This window comes from Psammomys obesus, unplaced genomic scaffold, assembly GCF_907164565.1.
Source record: "Psammomys obesus unplaced genomic scaffold, mPsaObe1.curated_primary_1811, whole genome shotgun sequence".
NCBI classification, from domain to species: domain Eukaryota; kingdom Metazoa; phylum Chordata; class Mammalia; order Rodentia; family Muridae; genus Psammomys; species Psammomys obesus.
This window is the reverse complement of record NW_026595981.1, coordinates 8,409,217-8,430,450: the sequence shown is the minus strand read 5'-3', so window position 1 is coordinate 8,430,450 and position 21,234 is coordinate 8,409,217. Positions and strand designations below refer to the sequence as shown.

The 21,234-nt window shown below is 48.5% G+C and overlaps 1 protein-coding gene across 3 annotated transcripts in view; it reads right to left on the bottom strand.

The window, feature by feature from the left end:
- Window positions 1-20,184, bottom strand: part of Unc45b (unc-45 myosin chaperone B) — a 28,072-nt gene extending 7,888 nt beyond the window's left edge. Inside the window, exons 1-12 of one of the 3 annotated variants that reach the window (XM_055620294.1) lie at window positions 20,017-20,184; window positions 19,471-19,507; window positions 18,585-18,760; window positions 16,700-16,789; window positions 13,410-13,577; window positions 12,731-12,899; window positions 8,234-8,404; window positions 4,653-4,824; window positions 2,110-2,410; window positions 1,080-1,174; window positions 752-899; window positions 299-439 (exon numbers count right to left, since the gene is read on the bottom strand). In XM_055620294.1, coding sequence (XP_055476269.1) covers window positions 299-439; window positions 752-899; window positions 1,080-1,174; window positions 2,110-2,410; window positions 4,653-4,824; window positions 8,234-8,404; window positions 12,731-12,899; window positions 13,410-13,577; window positions 16,700-16,789; window positions 18,585-18,760; window positions 19,471-19,507; window positions 20,017-20,184 — 1,836 coding nt within the window. The remainder of the gene's footprint in view (window positions 1-298; window positions 440-751; window positions 900-1,079; window positions 1,175-2,109; window positions 2,411-4,652; window positions 4,825-8,233; window positions 8,405-12,730; window positions 12,900-13,409; window positions 13,578-16,699; window positions 16,790-18,584; window positions 18,761-19,470; window positions 19,508-20,016) is intronic. The other 2 variants (XM_055620295.1, XM_055620296.1) reach the window with 2 other exon arrangements.
- Between the last annotated feature and the right edge of the window lie 1,050 nt (window positions 20,185-21,234).

The window sequence follows — 21,234 nt, the reverse complement described above, 5'->3', positions numbered from 1 at the left end:
CCCTAAGTCCAGATATCCCAGAAAATCAAGTTTATAATATGAAAGCATGAAACAATACATGAGTGTCCACGAAATCAGCAACAAATGTTGCAAAATGTTTATCTAGGTCTGTTCAATCAGATTAAAAAATTGTCAGCCATTTCCCCCACCCCCACAGTCAGAAATTAAAAGACAGAGATCATGAGCGCCACCTAGTGGGGAAAATCTATTCTTGTCATCCTCAAGCAGCACAATGCATCCCACATTGTGGGGGGGAGGCTGACTGCACAGCTCCTTGCCTGAGCTGCCCTGTACCCACCTTGGGGTGCTCCTCTGGCACATGTTGCTTGGAGAACTTGGCCAGCTGCACCAGCTCAGGGACTACCTCTTTGACATCGTAACTGTTGGTGCAGTTTACCAGGGTGTTGGCCACGGAGTACAGGATGGTCTTGTCACTGGTCTGAAGGCCCCGGGGTCAGGAAGAAACAGAAAGGAGTCACTGGAGTGGTATATCTGTGGAAACCTCCAAGCTGCTCCTAGTGGACCCCCTCCCGCACTTCCAGAACCAGGCACTGCGTGGGACCTCAGGGTCTCACTGCCTAGGCATGTTATCCTGCCATCTTGACAGGACAGAGTCGTTGAGTCCTACAAGCAGGCAAGATGAGGCCCATCCAATGAAAGAGCCAACCCAGCTCCACCAGGGAGGGTGGAGCCAGCTGAGCCCTAAGCACCAGGGCCAGGCATTCCTGCTGAGCTTAGAGATCTGGACCACTCTTGCCTTGGCCAACTCGAACATGGCCTGCAGAGCAGGGATGTCCTGGACAAAGTCGTCCTTCACGTCGGCATCCAGCGTGAGGTAGGCCAGGCCCTCCACAGCCCAGCGCCGTGTCCGGGTGTCTATGGCGGTGTTGCACAGCCACCTGGAAGTAGAGGAGTGGGAAAACCAATGGAGAAGGAGCCGGGGCTCTGGAAAAGAGACACTCGGATTCAGGAAACAGAGCAGGGTCTTTTCCCACCTGACATCGCTGAAGCACACCCCCAGAAACCCCTCATAGAGACCCAGGAGGAAGCAGAGGGTCCAGGAGGCATAACTCTCTTACTTTCGACACTGCTTGGCCAGTTTCTCCGTTGACCCTTCAGCAAACTGTCTGAGGCCATAGTCTGAGCCCCCAGCTGAGCCAAGTTTGCAGAGCCCCTGTGGAGAAGGGACACGGAAGGATCAGCAACACTGAGGCCCGAGTCAGGCCCTGTGGCCCTGTGGTCAACACTGTCCCCTTTTCTCTGCCTGAACACACCTCTGTGTCATGCCACCTCTCCTGAGATGCCTTCCCCAATGCCCTAGGTTAGGGAGGACACCCCACAAAGCCCCAGGTCCTCGCCATTTTGGCATCTTCAATGTTCTGTAAAGTCCGCACAAGAGACGGCCTGAGAAGGCGAAGAAGTCATATCGTGTGGGCAACATATTCAGACATACAAAATCTAACCCAGGGGTGGGGGTGGGGGAATAGACTTTTGTCAGGAAAAGAACAGTGTCCTCTGGAGCAGAAAAGCCACCATGCCACTGCAGAAGAGGGTCAGGTGTGATGGTGCAAGAGTTTATCCACAGCACTCAGGAGGCAGGTGAATGAATCCCTGTGAGTTCAAGGCCAGCCTGGTTACCCTCCTCACTCTCTGTTCCCACAGCCCTATCACTCTGTCTGCAGGGTAGACCTGAGGGGTCCCTGGGACATGACCCCATGCACTGACTGGTTTTATGTCAACTTGACACAAGCCAGAGTCATCAGAAAGAAAGGAGCCTCAACTGAGAAAAATGCCTCCATGAGACCCAGCTATAAGGCATTTTCTTAATTAGTGATTAATGGGGGAGGGCCCAGCTCATTGTGGGTGGCACTATCCCTGGGCTGGGGCCATCCAGGTTCCTGCCCTGTTGGAGTTCCTTTCCTGACTTCCTTCAATGATATGGAAGTGTAAGGTGAATGAACCCTCATACTTAAAACCTCCCTAACTTGCTTTTCTGTCGTGGTGTTTCATCACAGCAATAGTAACCCTAAGACCACACACACCCCACAAGGATGGGGCCATGTCTCCTTCATCCTGGTGTTCCTGGCACTCGGCACCCAGCCCACTCACCACCAGGGTTCGGATCTTGATCTTCTCATTCTTTGTGGTCTTGTAGATCTGCTTGAGAAGCGACACACCATTGGTGATGATGAAGGTCGCCCGGCTGAGCTTGGTGGAGGCGTGGATGAGGGCCTCCACAGCCACCAGCTGATCTGCCTCGCGCTCCGAGCCACAGAGCGCCACCATCATCTCCATCACGCCTTTCATGCCCAGCAGCTGATTGCCCAGGTCAAAGGGCCCCTGCAAGATCCCCGACACTGTCTGGATAGCATTTACATTCTTGTCCATGTCCTGGGGATCAAACTTGCTCCTGAAACATAGGACAAGGATGATCAAGAGAAGCGGCCCAAGGGGGCAGAAAGAGCAGATGTGGAGGAAGATGTGAATTTGCCTCAATTCGTGAGTTATGTGACATTGGGCAATTCACTGACCCATTCTGAGTCTCAGCTTCTCGGTCTATAAATACAGAGCATATTTACTGTTGTTTCGTTATTTCTTTGTTGTTGTTTTGTTTTGTTTTTTTGAAACAGGGTTTCTCTGTGTAGCCTTGGCTGTCTTGGACTCGCTTTGTAGACCAGGATGGCCTTGAACTAATAGAGATCTGCCTGCCTCTGCCTCCCCAAGTGCTGGGATCACAGGCACGTGCCACCACGCCTGGCTTCTTACTGTTACTTCTTAGAGATACATGACATCACAGCTAGCCACAGGGTATGTGCCCCTGGCAGGACAGTCTGACCTTGGGACTTGACCTGCAGGAAGATAAATTATTGGGCAGAGAAGGAAACAGCGCTGAGGGCTGCACTGGCCTGCAATGCATTCACCCCGAAGCTTCCCCCTTGATGAGTGTTGAGCTGGGGCACTCTGAAGAGTCATTTCAAGTTGGTGTGAGTGACAAGTCATTAGACGCTGATTTCACCAGGGAGGGTGAGATAGCCCCCTCAGCTGAGGCGAGGACCAATAAGAGGCCACAGCTGACTGCTAACAGTCAACAGCTCCGGCCTTCCCAACCTGGGGCAACAGCACATAGCCACAGCCACACACAGGCCCACGAGGCACCTGACAAGTGACCTTTGTCAAGTGAGGGTGCAGTGTTCACTTTGGGCTATCAGGAGATGAGACAGTGGGGGGCCACCCCAAAGTAGGGGTGGGATAACCAGATATTGGAAAAGGGCTTGGCGAAGATCAGACTTATTTTATGTCTCCACACCAAAGCCAAACAAGGACGTAATTGGGGACCCAGGTGCACACAGGGCCCCAGAGTTAAAAGCAGTGGATGTATCTTACAGACACTGGTGCGGGCACAGTGGCCTCCTCACACCTGCCTTATTCCAGTAGTCCCAGTGGACCAACAAGCTGCCTTCCGCAGAGCTCAGGGACATGGACCACTCAGGACAGGACACTCTACGAGCATGCGTTCCTCAAGTACACAGAGGGCCTACATGGGAACTTCTGACCACAGCACTTCCTGTATCTGCCAGCCCTTTCCTTTATTTGGGGAGCCACCTCCTGACCAAGGCTTGCTCACAGAGCTTCATCTTCCACTTAGCTGGAGCTTGTGTGTCACTGAAAATGTTTTGCCTATAGCCCTTTAGGTCCAGACTTCTTTCTAAGGATTATGGAACTGAGACTCAAGTCCAAGGACAGAGGGACTCCTGAAGTTAGTAGCTCTAATAGGCAGCTTCAGCCATGAAGAGCTTGAAGAGCCAAAGTCAAGGTTAGCAGGACTACAGGACTAGAAGGGAGCGGGCAGGCCTGAAAGTTCAGGATGGTTCTTCATTTGGCAGTTGAAAAAAATAAATAAATACATAGGCGATAGGAATGTATGAATTTGCCAGGCATAGTGGATCATACCTTTCATCCTAGCACTCGGGAGGCAGTGGCATTTGATCTCTGTAGGTTTGAGGCCCACTTGGTCTACATAGAGAGTTCTAGGCCAGCAGCAGCTACATAGTAAAACCTTTTCTTAAAAAAAAAAAAAAATGAGTTTGTCTTACAAAATCTAAACTATCTCTTCCCTGGCCCTTTATAAGAACAGTGTGCTACCTAGGAGAGAAAGGACACAGTGGAAAGGTGGTGTCTTTGCCCACCTAGGACCAGCTTCCTAAGCCACACCCCAAGTTCTGTGGCATGGGTAGTGTTCCAGAAATCTGGACACTGTACAGACTGGAGAATCACTGGAACTAACAAACAGCTGCATGGAAGCGGTGGGGGGCGGGGGGTCATGTGAGGAGAAAGAAAGACTCTTCAGTGGTGATGGAGCAAGGTGTCCCCCATTCTGGGAACTGCAGTCCCAGCAGCAGCCAGCACCACACGCTGCCATGTGAGTGCGGCCTCCTAGAAATACCCTCTAACCCCAGTCAAGCCATCAAGCCATTCTGATGTCTGCATCCCAGGCCAGAGTGACTGTGACTTGATGGGAGACCCCCAAGCCACAATTACCCAGCTACCCAAATACCCATCCTACTTAGGGGTAATCAATTGCTATTATTTCTGTAAGTTATTGAAGGCGGGGTGACTGGCTACACAGCCACGGGGGACTGTGGGGAACTCACGTGATATACTCCTCGCAGATCTTGCGGAAGTGGTCGCGCTCTGGGTCGCAGCGCAGGTCGTCGTAGAGCTTGTTGATGAGGATGGAGGCCAGCATGCGGGTGTTGTCGGTCAGGGGCAGGCAGGAGGGCAGGTCTGGAACCTGCCCCACCACCTTCAGGATCTTCCTCAGACCTAAGGGCGATAATAGCAAGAGTAAGATTCCTGAGGGTCTCTGTCCGCCCTCAAAAATGTCTCATAGCTAGCTCCCCACCAACTTAAGACAGCACATGGCCTCTCCGGGGTTCAGGGCACTGAAGAGGTGACCAGAGGCCCTGGCCTTTCATCTGACTGCGCCTGTGAACAAGGCAATATTTCCACCATACTTAAACTCAGCACCGGTTAATCTCCATTTATGGGTTGTATCTGAACTTCCTTATATATGACTTCATATTAGCTTTTTCCCCAGCCTCAGTATCTTCATTTATAAAAGTAAACAAACAAACAAACCCACAACCTATTTTATAGACTTGAGAACTCAGTCAGATAATGTACAGAAAAGGGCCTAGCCCCCATCTGGAAGCATAATCCCTCTTCAAATGTCTACCATGTCTTTTAGTAGTTATTATCGTTATCTCTTCTTTTTTTAATTTTATTTTATTTTATTAATTACACTTTATTCACTTTGTATCCCCCATAAGCCCCTCCCTCCTCCCCTCCCCATCCCACCCTCCCTCCCCGTTCTTCACGAATGCCCCTCCCCAAGTCCGTTATCTCTTCTTGTTTCCTCATTGGAGAAGTTTCAGTGGCCTCCTCCACCAGACTAAATTCAAGATTCACATGTTTATTGAGCAAGTAGATTAATAAGCGAGCCCCTTATCTGTCCTGCCTTTAACATGGTGTGGGGAATGGGCACATAAACATGGCAGGAAAGTTCTATGGGTGCTGAATGCTAAAGGATGCAATTGAGGCAACTGGCTGCAACAGAGCTACAGAGATGGGGAGTGCTTCCCTAGCATACAAAAGGCCCTGATTTGATCCCCATTCCCCTGAAAGGTGAGTGGACAGAGTCAGATGGAGGGCCAGGACCTCTTGTGCCCTCTCCAGATTGTACTGAGCACTTCCTTAGTGCCAAGGGGCTTGTGTGTGTCCCCTGATCCAGGCCTAACAACTGTCATACTGCTTAGCAATCAGTTCCGTCTTTCAGAAGGCAAGGATGCTACCCATAAGCTTGTAGCCAGCCAGGTGACAGAGAGGACACCTTCTTTGTGATGTCTGGTCTCAAGCCTACAATGTTAACTGTCATGCCATGAAGCCTCTGTGATAGCTAATGTCAAAGGTGGCTTGGAGGTGGGGAGACCTTGAGTGACACCCAGTCAGAGGAAGGAAGGGGCATCCAGGCAAATGCAGGAGGTGTGGGGCTGTGGGTGCTGGGAGGGAGCTGAAAGTGGTTGACAGCAATGTTATACCATGTCTATTTTACCGCTTGAAGAAAAACCTCCACTTCCTCTCAATTCCTCTCAGCACACCTGACACCAGCTGGGTGTGCTACAACTCAGCTCTGACACTACCAGGGGTTGGCACAGACCCCACAGACTGAGGGTTTGGTCCCACAAGGTGGCCTTCACTGCAGATGGAAGGCCCAAGGCTGGGTCCCAGCTGTCCTCCAACACGCCTACAAAACAGACGCCCTCGGGATCCCCTTTTCAGGCCAGCAATATGTGAGAACAGCTCGTGGAACTCAGGAGAACAGTTTACACCATGAGTTGGTAGAAAGGAAGAGGCAGGAAGGGCTGGGTGGAGGAGGGGTGCAGGATGAGGCATACAGAAAGAGTGTGGCGCTCCAGAATCTGCAGATGCCGCTGTCCCTGAGCCCACGCACGTCCATCACCGCCAAAGCCCTGACCTTCCTCAGGGAGGGGTGAGTTTGCACTTTGCTTTGTTGAAACAGATGTAGCCACGATTCATGACATCGCTGCCTCAGTCTTGGGCTCTCTCCCTTCCCTGAGGTCAGAGGTGGGGGTGGGGGTGGGGAGTGCAGATGGGCAGAGCAGAAATTTCTAATCACATGGATAGCTTCCCTGAAACCTCCCTTCGCTCCTTTCAGACTTCCCGGAGGCACCCTAGCCACTAGTGTCATCAGAGCTTAAAAGATGCTCAGTGAAAATCACAACAGTTTTATGAGTTATGTGCCAGGAAAGTGAAGAGACCAAACACATATTTCTTATTATGTCTCAAACTCACACACACACACAAAGGGTTCAGTAAGGTAGGGCCTGAGGAGCCAACCCAGACCCTGAAGCCTGGTTCTCTGCAGTGCATATGGTCAATCGCTCCCAAATCCACCTCTTACTTTCCTTCCATCCTACCTCTGGACCCCTCTCAGTTCTCTCCTATTAGAACACTCAGGGCCTCCCCCTTGTCAGTCTTTGCCTCTTCCCCAAGCCAGGAGCTTGCTTTGAGCTTGATCCTCTCACAGCACCCTCACTGGCCTGTCTGAGTCACACACATGCCTCACATTGTGGCTTTGCACTGCTCCTACTCAGGTTTCTAAATCCACTTTGTTTTTACCTGAGTGCTATTCAGTTTAGTGCCTTCCAAGCAAGGAAGAGAATAAGGAATGTCCCTGTTCCATAAACCATATACTTTATCCTAGTGCAGAGAAAAAGGTCAGTGCTGTTCGACTTGCAGAATATATGCAGAGACGAGAACTGGGATACAGGGTGCAGGACAACAGTCTTTTTTTGTTTTGTTTTGTTTTGGTTTGGGTTGGGTTGGGTTGGGTTGGGTTTTGGTTTTGGTTTTTTGAGACAGGGTTTCTCTGTGAAGTCCTGGCTGTCCTGGACTTGCTTTGTAGTCTAGGCTGGCCTTGAACTCACAGAGATCCTCCTGTGTCTGCCTCTCGAGTGCTGCATGCTGGGATTAAAAGCCTGCGCCATCACGCCCAGCTCAATGACAGTGGTTCTTAAAGCACTGTCAGGGTTAAAATCTAAGGACTTGCATGTGCACTGTGTTGGGTGGATGTGTAGGGATTGCGATATCTAATGGAAATTGACTTGGGCTTTCTAGAACAAGTTGTAGGCTATATATCATAAAGCCCGTGGGAGAATTAACCACAGCAGATTCGAAAGCCACAAGTATGGTTCCTGCGCAAATAGAGCCGATTCAGGAGACAAGGCAGGCACATTCAGACTTAGTGACTATCTGCTATGGAGAGCATTTCCTCTCTGCTTCCTGTGAAGCACATGTGATGTCATCTTCTCCCCTGTGGAAGACATTAAGTGTTTTGCCAACTGTGAGACTTCAGGCATGCTACCCCATCATTGGTAGAGTCCTGTTTATTACGCTCAACTCTGTCTTTTAGGTGGCTCTCTCCAATGTTCTGGGGTGCCAAGCATTTCCTGGGTATGTTCTTGCCCTTAATTCAGAGCCAAGACCTACCTGCTCCATTGACCCCACGGGATCCTGATACACCAATGCCTACCCTGCCCCCTTCACTTGGCTGAAGACACTCTCCAAACACCCTCCCTCCTCTCTCTACACAAAGACAAGTATCTGAGCCTACCCTAACGGCACAACTGAACCCCTCCTCGCCCCATCTCACCGTTATCTACGACATAGATGGTGCGTGAGTTGTCATGAATGGACAGGTCCTTCCTAGGGACGTTCTTGTTGAGCAGGTTCAGCGCCTGGTCTCTGCCTTGCCCAGACACCTTCTTACTGACCAGCATGTCCAGCAGGTGGCTAGTGATCTGCTTCAGGTCCTTCTTGGTGTCTGAAGAACAAAAAAAAAAAAAAAAAAAAAAAAAGAAGAAGAAGAGCAAACAGAGATGATAGATCATTTCACATTGAGAGGATCAAGAATGGCAGAAACTTCTAGAAGGATTCTGGAAGGACTGAACCCACTGTTTTCTGAGTATCTCAGCTTGAGTATGAAACATCCTCCTGTCAGTCTTTTAGGTGGGATGCTTATCGATTAATGGGCTATTTGGAGGGTTCCTGGAACCTGTAGGAGGCAGGGTCTGGTTGAAGGAAGGAGGTCACTCGGGACAGATTCTTGGGAGCTGTTTCTTATTCCAGGTAGTGCCTCTATCTCTCTCCTTCCTTCCTTCCTTCCTTCCTTCCTTCCTTCCTTCCTTCCTTCCCCTCTTCTTTCTCCCCCCTCCTCTTCCCACACACCACGAGGTGAGAAGCCTCCTCCTATGCCTGCCCCCACAACATTCTGTCTGAAATAAGCACTGGATAAACCCTCTTAGCACTCGGGCATCCTTCCTGAAGCTACTGCCTGGGGCTAGAGTCTCAGTCATTCAAAAGTACCTGATACAGTGAGCATGTAAATCTCCCCAGACAGTGCTGCCCATCTCACACCTCCTCCAGCAAAAGCAAAGGAATCCCCAAGCAACACCCTCGAGGCTCACTCTGGCCACTGAACATCACCTCCTACAAAACCCTCTTTGTCTTCAATAGCACCCGTTCTTGGAAAGCCCCTTACTGCCAGGCAAATGACTGGAAGTGATCCAGTTTATTATGACTTTAATAAACTTTTTGTTTTGTTTTGGTTTTCGAGACAGGGTTTCTCTGGGTTGTCGTGGCCATCCTGGAACTCGTTCTGTAAACCAGACTGACCTTGGACTCAGAGATTCACCTGCCTCTGCCTCCTTAGTGCCAGGGCATGCACCATCACTTCCCAGCTAATAAACTTATTTTTGAAATGCCTTCCAGGGAGCTGGAGAGATGATTCAGGAATTGAGAGCACTGGCTGTTCTTACAAAGGAACCCGGGGTTCAATTCCCAGCACCCACATGGTGGCTCACAATCATCTGTAACTCTAGTTTCAGGGACTCCAACCCTTCTGACTTCTACAGGCACCAAGCACATACATGGTACATGTACACATACTCAAAGCATCCATACATATAAAATAAAACAAATAAATCTAAAAAGAAAACATTTCCAGGAAAAAAAAAAAAACAAAAACAAAAACAAACTGTGTTCTTCTTTCAGACACTTCATTTCACACAGATTCAGACATGCTGGGAAACTGGATCCCAGCCTCTGTCTGTGATGCCAGGAATCCCCTGCTCAGTGGTGGACGCTGAAGGGCAAGGGCCTTTTCCTGGCTCTGCCCTGACTTCCTGAAATTTAAAGAGATTTTAGCAATTCTAGAATGGAATACAAAGACAGACAGGAAGTGAAGGTTTCTACATTATGTCAGATAAGCAACAGAGGGCAAAGGGGGAATTTGCTGAGCGGGGAAGGAGAGGCATAAGTTGACACTGGAGTTTGTCTTCAGATGATTGGTCATGAAATAGCAGGCTCATTCTTGTCTTATGTGGTTCCTCTGCCACACTAGCTCTAGGTTGGTCATGTGACTTGAGGACACAACTAGAGGTTTAGAAAGTGCTTACTCGCTGGGCTGGTCCATTTATAATTCAGTTATCATATCATATGGAAATCACAGCTAGCCACTAGAGAGGCCATGGGGGGAAATATCAAGGCTTCCAAGCATTCTCTTCAGCTAACCAGCAACCATCCAAGTGAAGTCATCCTGGGCCTTCTAAAAAACATGGCTCAGAAAAGACAAGCAACTCCCAACTCCTTAGCCATAACAGCAGGGCCAATCAAGAACCCAGGCCCCTGCTGCTGGTAGCTGGTGGTGGCAGCTCACACCTTTAATCCCAGCACTTGGGAGGCAGAGGCAGGCAGATCTAAGAGTTCGAGGCCAGCCTGGTGTACAGAGGAAGTTCTAAGACATCCAGGGTTACACAGAGAAACACTGTCTTTAAAAAACAAAAACAAAACAAAACAAAAAAAGCAGAGAGAAATAGAGAGAGAGAAAAGACAATGAAGAAAGAAGAGCTTCAGTTATCTTCATAGTCCCTGGTATGGAACACCCATCTCTAGGAATTTGTCACAAAAAAAAAAAATTACTTCCAGTTGCAAATAAAGATGAAAATAAAGAATGAAGTGTTGAGGTATAAAAATTTTATCACCTCAATACCCAATGACACAGAACCGCTGATGAATTATGGTATGTACATGTATATGGAACTATCATCAACTTGTTTATAATATAGTTTTTGAGTGACCCCGACAGCTAAGGAAGAACTTATGAAATATTGTTTAGGACTTCTATATTCAGGAAGAAAGCCAGAGGGTTTTGTTCTTGTTGTTGTTTTTGGTTTTTGGTTGGTTTGGTTGGTTAGTTGGTTGGTTTTGGTTTGGTGTGTGTGTGTGTGTGTGTGTGTGTGTGTGTGTGTGTGTGTGTGTTTTGAAAACAAATATAAGCCAGGCATGATGGTACATGCCTTTTATCCCAGCACTCAGGAAGTAATAGCAGATGGATCTCTGTGAGTTCAAGGCCAGCCTGGTCTACACAATGTGTTTCAGGACAGCTGGGAATACATTGTGAGACCTCAATGCCCACAGATAGAACAGAAATACAAAATTAGTTATTTAAAATTACTGGGCTTGGTGGTGCACACCTGTAATCCCAGTGCTTGGGAGGTCGAGAGCAGAATTTGGGAAGTTCAAGGCCAGCATGGACTACATAGAGAGACCCTATGTAAACAGAAAGAAATAATAATATTAAATGATGTGTGTGTCCATTACTTTTCTCAAAACTGGGTCAGAACACCTGGTTAAAAAAACTGGGGAAGAAAGGGAAGTGGAGACTGCATCGGACATGGACTCACTTACCAGCTTTTCGATCACTTTCCCCTGTTGGGACTGCCTTGTTAGGCCACAGGGGAAGAGGACATGCTCAGTCCAGATGCAACTTGATGACCTGGACTGAATGGAAAAGAGAGTTCCCCTTCTCTGAGGAAAAGAGGAGGGGGAAGAAGGGAAGGGAGGTACGGTGTGACTGGGATGGGAAGAGGGATGGGGTAATAACAAGGATGTAAAGTGAATTTAAAAAAATCCTCACAAGCCATTTAAAAAAAAAGAAAAGAGTGTTAGAAAGGAAGGAAGGAAGGAAGGAAGAAAGGCAGGAAGGAAGGAAGGAAAGAAGGAGGGAAGGAAGGCAGGAAGGAAGGAAGGAACCGGGGAAGAAGGAGGGTTCTATTTTGGTTCATGGTTTGAAGTGGCTCATGGTGGGAAGGGCATTGAAATGTGGCAGTGGAAGCAGGCTCAAATCTGAGTGGATCGGAACAGTTGGGAAAGACAGAGACACAGCTAGAAAACCTCAAATCCTTAGGCCTTTGACCTCCCAAAGTTTCCATAACTTCCCAAAACAGCTGCACCAACTGGAGACTAAAAGTGCAAACACACAAGCCTGTGTGGGACATTTCACACTCCAACAACAATGCCGGTAACACTGATCTCACTCAGGAAGACAATCTTAAAATACCTGCAGCAGAATTCCTTTTTTTTTTTTTTTTTTTCTGAGACAGAGTATCTCTGTATAACCCGAGCTGTCCTGGAACTCACTGTAAACCAGGCTGGCCTCAGACTCACAGAGATCCGCCTGCCTTTGCCTCCTGAGTGCTGGCATGTTTACACAGATAAGAAAAGACAGTGGCTTATCTGAACGAGTACAGGGTTTGGTTTAGGAGACTATTTTTCCTCCTTACAGATTTCTGTATCTCCGAGTCTCCCCCAGTGAGCTTCTATTACACTGTGGTGAAATATGAATAACATAAAATTTACCATTTTAACTATTCTTAAGTATAAAAATGATTGGCATTGGGCTGGAGAGATGGCTCAGTGGTTAAGAGCACTGTCTGCTCTTCTAAAGGTCCTGAGTTCAATTCCCAGCAACCACATGGTGGCTCACAACCATCAGTAGTAAAATCTGATGCCCTCTGCTGTCCTGAGACACACATGCAGGCAGAACACTGAATAAGTAATAAATAAATCTTTAAAAAAATATTTAAAAAAATGATTGGCATTGAACGCAGTCACACTGATATGAGCCATCACCACCATAGCACCTGCCAGTCTGAAAAACTGACAACTCTGTACTTATGCCACTTTCATTTTTGTAACCCCAACATGCATACTAAAATCAAACCAGGGCACCTCTGCACAGAGGAGATGCCAGCGTAAGGTGGCTCTCTCTTGGAGGTCACATGAACCAGAACAGAAGAATATCTCCTACCTAAGACCAAGGCCTCCTCCTTCCCTCGATGCTCTCTCTTGTCCTCCCCAGACAGGGCATCAATGATGGCCTGGAGCAGGTTGCAGACAGCCAGGGACATCTCTTCATTCTCCACGGCCATGAGGCTGCAAATCCTGTCTATGCGCACTGTGTGCAGGATCGCTGTGGCCTAGACCCCAACAGGAACTGAGTCAGCAACCCTGCCCCTCCCTTCTGTTTGGCATCCAGGTTAAGAGGTGAGTGGTGACTGTCCTACCCACTTCCTGCTATAGGGAACTGGGGCCCGCAGACTGGAAAACCTTCAGGAGACTCTGAGCTATGTCACCCTGTAATGGAGTCCTGGGGCATTGAGTCCATGCATGTGCAGGACCTCACAGAGATGTAAGTGTAGAAAACACACTAAACTCAAAGGCTGAACATGAAGAAACATGTATTACAATGCTTTTGCATTCACCTCTCCCTGTAATACACTTTCAACACCATCTTTGCTTAGTCAAGTCCACTTTTAGCTTCCAGGCAAAGGGCCTAGAGCACTCTTGAGCCATGCTTCATATGACCCAGGCTGGGAGACAGGGGGACCCTTGAGGCTCTGACAGGTACATCCCTGACCATGTACCACTCTCTGCCTCCTTGGACCAATTGCCATCTGCACCACGTATCCCAATCCCCTGGCTCTCACCCTAGCTCTGTGGCCACTGCACATGCCAGACAGGGTTCGCACGGCAGCTAGCACCAGCTCGGGCTTCTTGGTGTCCATAAGCTGCAGCAGCAGGCCCACCCCATTGCTCTGGAAGATCCTCTCGGCCCCTGCTTCCTCACGGCCCAGGACAATGAGGTTGTTGGCAGCCTGAGGGAGAAGCAATGAAGGTTGTTAGGAAGACAGATGGAGGCCTTGACTATGAACCCAGTATGCTGACTGTGTCTTCAGAGCATTGGTATATCCTCCTAAATCCTACTCCTGGAAACGGTCCAAGAACATAATTAAAAAAAAAAAAAATCAAAGCAACTTGCTAAGGACCAAGTTGATGAAATATGCCACAGCCAGAGAGGTCATAGATGCAATAAAACCACATGAAACAATGCTGACAAGTGGAATTAGGATCATAGATTCACGTAGTGTGTGGTGATGTTAAAATAAAACTGTATGCCTGTAATGGATAGAGAATGGCTGGGAGAGGGTGGAAATATCAATGTTTTGGTTTTTTGTTTGTTTGTTTACTTGGTTTTTTTGTTTGTTTGGTTGGTTGGTTGGTTTTTTTGAGACAGAGTTTCTTCGTGTAGCCTTGGACTCGATTTGTAGACCAGGCTGGCCTCCAACTCACAGCAATCTGCCTGCCTCTGCCTCCCTGAGTTCTGGGATTAAAGGTGTGCTACAACATGCCTGGCTGACATGACTGTTTTTACATGTTAATTAAAGTCACGTTCTTTTTAACGCGGCTGTTGCATGTTTTGGTTTCCTTTTTTTATCTGTTCCAGGGGCGTCTGAAGCTGTGGGGTTTCTCAGGAGAGTGGAAGATGGTGGGCACAGAGCGCACTAAACAGGGTTCAAAAGCCCAGGGGTTTGAATTCAGGTTCCGCTACTGGCTCGCTCCAGTCCTAGCATCTCTGTGACATCTAAAAAATGAGGCAGTTGAGCCAAGGGACTAGGAAGTCACCAAGTCTCTTCTCACTCTGATGCCTTCCCACTTGAGACCTACGAACCTTCAAGGGGAAGGAAGAGAACCAGAGAATCCCCGGCTGAGAAGACTGCAGGAGAGGGAGAGGGGAACAGAGATGGGGAGTTGGTGGGTAAGAGGCTGAGCTGTCCGGTGAGTGTGGCCTGAACGTTGCTCTCAGCTCAGGGCTTTGTGCTTTTCCAAACGAAGCTGCTTTATCCACAGCAACTCATTAGGTCCTCAGAGGAGCAAAGTACATTTTTGGATCATGTGAATTCATTGACCCACACAAACACTACATCACCACCTTTCCCCACAGGCATCATAGAACAAGTTCTTTTTTTTTTTAAGATTTGATTTATTTATTATGTATACAGTGTTCTGCCTGCAGGCCAGAAGAGGGCACCAGATGGCATTATAGATGGTTGTGAGCCACTATGTGGTTGCTGTGAATTGAAGTCAGGACCTTTGGAAGAGCAGCCAGTGCTCTTAACTGCTGAACCATCTCTCCATTAATGACCCCCCTGACCAACTTCTTATACAAATAAGTACAAAACATTGCAATGTTCACTCAGAGACTTGAAAAAAACATGAGAAAGAACAAAAGATTTTGGTTATGATGACTACTACCTGTAAATATTTTAATATATCACTGTGACCTCTTTGCAGTATTTCTAAATGAAGCAAAACATTATTTGAATGTGTCAGTGTTTCTTGGGACCAAAATTATAGTGAGGCAAGTTAGACATTCCCCGTAGGTGCAAAATTTAAGGAGGCAACAAAAAGCCCGACATCCACATAAGTAATGTTTAATGAAATACTGTTTGATCAAAATCAAGGCCAAAAATTTCAATGGACAAAATATGTGATTTTTTTTTAAACAAAGATGTTATCTGGCCCCTGCTGTTCAACTTACCACAATGGCTTCACCCTAATCTAGTGTTGGATTTCTACTTTCTTTGTTTGTTTCTATTTTTATTATGGGATGCATAGGGTAAAGACATCCTGCAGGACTTGGTTCTCTTCTTCCATCATGGGAATCAAGATTGTCAGCCTTGGCAGGAGGCACCTTTACCCAGTGGCATCTCACTGGTCACGTCATGTAGCCTAGCCTGGCTTCATGGGTCTCAGGTAGCAAAGGCTGGCTTTGAACACCTAATCCTCTTACCTCCAGAAGCTACATGTTGGGGTTAAAGGCATATGCCTGGCTTAGAATTACTGCCTTTTAGAATTATTGTAGAAAATGAAAACGCCAAAGAACAGAGAAGCAAACCTAGGGTGGTGCTCTCAGACGGGATTCTGCATGGTTGCTCTGTGGCTGTGTTGTCCATCTTGTTTGTGCCTGTGGCTTTAGCACACTTAAGAGTTTGTTTAGTGGAACCCGGGAACACATTTCCTATTGAAAGGGTTAAACTAACTTTGTAACCTATATGTCTTCTAAAGCCTATAGTTTTGAGTTTTAGGTTCAGGTTAAGCTAAAGCCTCTTAGTACCTTTCCAGAGAATGGAGAAATGTGACCCTGTCTGTGAGGACAGATAGAAAAAAAAGCAAGCAAGCAATGACCTTCACTCAGCAAAAAGAAAAACTCCTGTCTTTGAGATAACGTTTCTTAGCAACGAACCCAGACTTCTTCTGAGTAGCTTTTGACCTGCAGCCAAAAGTCCGCAGCCCCTAATTTTCAAGGATGAGCTAACCACCCCCACCTTCAATTGCAGCTGCAACCACACTTGGCAGGACTGGCCAAGCTTGAGCACCTAAGACTAACCAATTGTCTTACTTTATAGCTTCCTCATCCAATCCTAAATTGCCAAAACTGCAACTTCAAATTTCCCGCAATTTTTCTTTTAAAAATCTAAAGGCCTTTGTCTGCTGGTGCCACTCTTTGCTGACCAGCAGGGGTGACCCCATTGCGCAATGGTTAATAAACCTCTTGCTTTTGCAACGAGTCGTGGTCTGGGGGAGTTTCTGGGAAGGGCGATCTTGAACTCATGAGCTGTGAGATCCCAGGTATTACACTATTTATTTCACATTTTTATGTTGCTGTGTAGCCTAGGCTGGCCTTGAACTCATGATCAGCCGGACTGAGATTGCAGACAGGCTCTACCGTGCCTGGGTGTTTTCACTCTGGTGTGTGTACTGTACAAAATGTGTAACTATTACCATATGTGGCTGTTGTAGCGCCGTTTTCTAATGGGATTAACTCTGAGCAATGCTTCTCCGAGTTCCCGGAAACCTGCCTCTAACCTCCCAGGCCTTGAAACTGGAGCTGCGTGTGGAGAGTGACCCCTGCTGGCAAACTTGACACGTCACTCACCTTCTCCCGCTTATCAGCCTCGCTGTTTTCGTTCAGAAGGATTTCAAACATCGTCTGTACCCTGGAGTCTGTGGAAAACTGCACCCGGAGCTGAGGAGACAGGACAGAGCCCAAAGTGAGGCAGGCAGCTGGCCCACATCATTTCTACCTATTCTTCATATATTCAACTTAGAAAACAGAAGATCTACTCTGGACCCTAGTGCATCCATTCATTTATTCACTGAACAAATGGTAAGGGATGGAGGTTAGTGAGACGTCTTAGCTGGGAAAGGCTTTTACAGAGCAAGCCCGGAGATCTGAGATGATCCGAAAAACCTCCATAAATGTGGAAGGAGAAAACCAACATCCACCTCCTCTGACCTCCACACCCCCTTATAAAAATAATTAGTGATGATAATGCTAATAATAATAACAGTAATAACAACAACAATAATCATTTTAACATTAGCTGAATGACTGTTCCAGGTGCCGGGGATAGAAAGGTGAACAAGGGGCAGGGATAATGGCTCACGCCTTTGATCCCAGCACTCTGGAGGCAGAGACAGGCAGATCTCTGAGTTCAAGGCCAGCCTGGTCTCCATAGTAAGCTCCAGTACAGACAGAGGAACATGGAGAGACTCTGTCATACACCTCCCCGCCAAAAAGGAAGAAAACAGAAAAAGAAAAGAAAAGAAAAGAAAAAGAAAGGTCAAAAAAAATCAATTCTTTGACCCTCAAAGCTTTCAATCCAAGTACGTACATTTGATATCACATATGACCATCACAACACCCTTAAAAGGTATCAATCTGGTTTTAGTTTTAGAATCTCACAGGCAATCAACTCTTAAATGTTTAAGTGGAGATTAAAGTAGAAATTTGTCTCTAGGCTCATAAACCAGAAAAAAAAAAAAAAAAAAAAGGAAACCATTCTGTTTGGGGCTCTAGACCTTCGCACATTCCACCTTACACCACTTTCATAAGGTGGCTACGTGATGACCCCTCCGCGCCTCCTACAGCTGAGCTGCTGCCCCTCACTCCCACTTGTCTGGGCTCGTCTCTTTGGGTGGACAGGCTACTCCTTCACCCACCCCTTTTCTCATCTCCCTCTCTTTTCCATTTCCTCAGCCCTGAGTCTGCACTCTGGACAGGGTGCCATGGCCCACAGGCTGCTCCGGACACATGGGAGTTACTGAGTCTTGGAGCCAAGGCTTGAATGAGCTAGGCCCCTTTCTGGCGTTAACCAGAAAAGTCAGGAGCTGGGGCAGGGGAGGATGCAGGGCTCCTCATCTCTGGCTCAGGTTCTCCATGCCTTGTCCATCTTCCCTGCAAAAATCTTATGTTCCCACAGACTCTGACCCTCTATCCCTGATCCCCAAAGATTCCTGGCTACCTTTGCCCCCCTAGAGTCACAGTGCGGACTCACTAGGTGATCACAATTCCTTGTTAAAGCTTCCGACTGAAATGTAAAGGAACTGTTGCTAAGAGTAGACTGTGCCTTCACCCAGCATCACAGCCAGCCCTCTCCATCACTCACAGGTAGGTGAACCCGCCCGGTGGTCCCATGGAGACTGCCCATGTTCCATGCTGTCTCTGGCTTGCAGTTAAGAGTAAAGGCTCATTCTGTCCTCACAACCCAACCTCCCTAGCCCATCTCCCCTGAGAATAGGATGGAAGCAGCCAAAGTTCTCTGGAAGGGACCAGTTTACCTGTTCTTTTTCTTTTTTTTTTTTAGATTTTTATTTATTTTTATGTGCATTGGTGTTCTGCCTGCATGTCTGTTTGAGGATCCCTGGAACTGGAGTTACAGACAGTTGTGTGCTGCCATGTGGGTGCTGGGAATTGAACTCAGGCTCTGGAAACAGCCGTTGCTCTTAACTGCTGAGCCATCTCTCCAGCCCCAGTTTACCTGTTCTTGGATGCTGGTGTTGAGTCTCCGCAATGTCTCCTGGAAGTTCTGGTTCCTTGGCTCAAGGGTAGCACAGCGCTGAACATCCTTGAATGCCTGGTCCAATTTGCCAAGATGCTCGAGTGCCTGACATCGCCGATACAATGCTTTGATATCCGCTGAGTTGATGTCAATGGCTACAGAAGGGAGACAGGCAGTCCTCAGGAGGTTGGGCTACAGACTGTTCTCCCTATTCCATTGTCCATGAAAGGCTGTCTTCCTTAGAGACACCCATTTGAACTATCTGGTTCATACCATCTTTTTGATAGGAGAAGGAGCCATAGAGTCTCCAGGTTCACACAAAGTTTAAAAGACCTCTCCCCCTAACCTTTCTCAGCAACACACCCCAACTTCTACCTGATTCCCAAGGCTTCCTCTACCACAGGATTCCTGACTAGTGCTTGTCTACCCGCCAAAATAGGGTGCTCCCCCTCCTTTCTGAGGCAGCCAGGCAACTCCATCAAAAAACAGCCAGGCAGTGGTAGTGTACACTTTTGATCCAGCAACTGAGAGGCAGAAGCAAGCTGATCTCTGTGAGTTCAAGGACAGCCTGGTCTAGAGAGCAAGTTCTGGGACAGCCAAAAAACTTTTCCCTACCCAAATTCTTCCCTGTATTTTTGTCTTTTTATCCTAAGTCTGGGCCTGGAGCCCCCAAAGTAAAACTAAACCCTCCTTATCCCACCCGGGAGCTGCCTTCCCTGGGCTAAATATTGCCAGATGTTTTGTTCCCGTCTCCAGCTGCTCCTTAACCTTCAGAACCCACAGACTGCCATAGCACCTCCAGACAATGGGAGCCAGATCCAAACTCCTGCTCAACCATGCTGGGTGAAGGTAAAGTGGAGCTCACCTCTGGAAGCATCTGAAACTGCCTGGGCATAGCTCTCCTGAGAAACAGGAACAAGAAACTCCATTAATGGGGGGTCCCAGTACGGAGACAACCAGTGCTCCCTAAGTAAGGAGAGAAGTTAGCCATGGAACTACAGGTTATCAGAGGCCCAGGATGCACTCCATGCCTGGCACAAAAAAGCACAGGCTTCAGTGTCAGGTAGGCCCAGGATTAAATGCCAGCTCCTCTGCCACCTGGAAACGCTATTCATGCTCTCTGAACCTTGGGTTTCTTGACTGCAATATAGGAATGCTAGTAAAGGTTATCACAGAGCTGCTCTTAAAAGGAGTAGCCCAACACATGAAAAGCACCTATGTTGGGCCAACTATGACTGGTGGATTTCTGCTTCTCCAGAGCAATGGCCCTGGCAGTAAGAGGCACATTTGCCAACTCAAGGGGTCTCGATGGCCTGGTGAGAGTGATGATGGCTCGTTTCCATCAGGCCCTCACAACCTTGTCTCCAGCCTTAACGGCCCTCAGCCCACCCAAGCTGTCCTGTCCCCAGACCATTTTCAGGCCACAGGCTGCCCGATTCCTGTAGAGTGTGGCCAGCAGGGCTTTGTCCTTGGTCAGCTTCAGGGCCTGGCTGTAGCTCTTGGTGGCCGCCTTGTAGTCCTGGCGCTGAAAATGCTGGTTCCCTTCCTCCTTCAGTTGTGCCGCTTCTGCCTCTGCCATCTGTGGGGACAGCGACAGGCCTGTGTGGTCAGCCTTCTGCTGGACACCCAGGGCAGGGATCCTGGCCCGATAGTCAGAGCCCCCTCTCCACAGTGAAGGTATGCACTCCAGCACCCCTAAATCCACTGAGACACCCCACCCCAAGGACACTGGTATTTGTCTGGAGCCTGACTCCCACTGAGGGGCTTGTGAGAGTCCCTGTGCTTCCCTCTCTGCCTCTTCCAATGACGTGTCATCCACCTCCCCCAAGGCTCAAGCTTCCTTGCAGATCTGAAGGTCCTCGGGGCCTTCTCCTCGCCCAGTCTCCCAGCCTACTCACAGTCTCTGAGGGATGCCTCCGCCTAGGTACCGCTCCTGAGCTCTGCAGTCCACCTCAGACAGCTTCCGTCTGCTCCTCCCAGCCCCCACCCCAGGCGTTATCACCCCAGCCAGTGACTCCAGACTATATTTGGCTACAGGGGCAGGTGCTCCTGGAAGCTGTCATTGATACAGGGCCCTCCCACTGCCCAGAGTGGACATCCATGACCACGTGGAGGGCCTGACTACCCTCTGGCCCTTGGGCACCCCTCTCAGGGGCGGTCCTGCAAGGCTTTGCGCTCACACCTCAAAGTGTGGGAGAAAGATCCAGAAGAGACAGGAATATCCCTTGGAGACCTGCCCTGCCTAGGCAAAGTTATAATGCCCCTTCCCCAGCTCTGTCCTAGATAAACAACCCTCCCCCCACTACTGCTATTTTAGGAGCAGAGTGACAGCTGAGGGGCTGATAGACTTGGACGCAGAGCAGCTGCCCAGGTCCCTCTGGAGACTTCCAGAAATGCCTCTCTGGAGGGAGAAGGAGAGCAGAGTGGAGAAAGATTCCTTCCTCTCTCCTCTTCATACTTGTTCACAGTGGGCGCATTTGCTCAAAAAGACCCTGCTTTTGGAAAGCCCAGCAGGAGTTGCTGACGTGGTGTGTGGGAGTGGGTTGCTGCGTGGGTGTGATTGTCTCCCATCCTTCTTTGTCTGCCTTGATGAATAGACAGTTCCCCATCTGGCTCTGACACCCTTGGC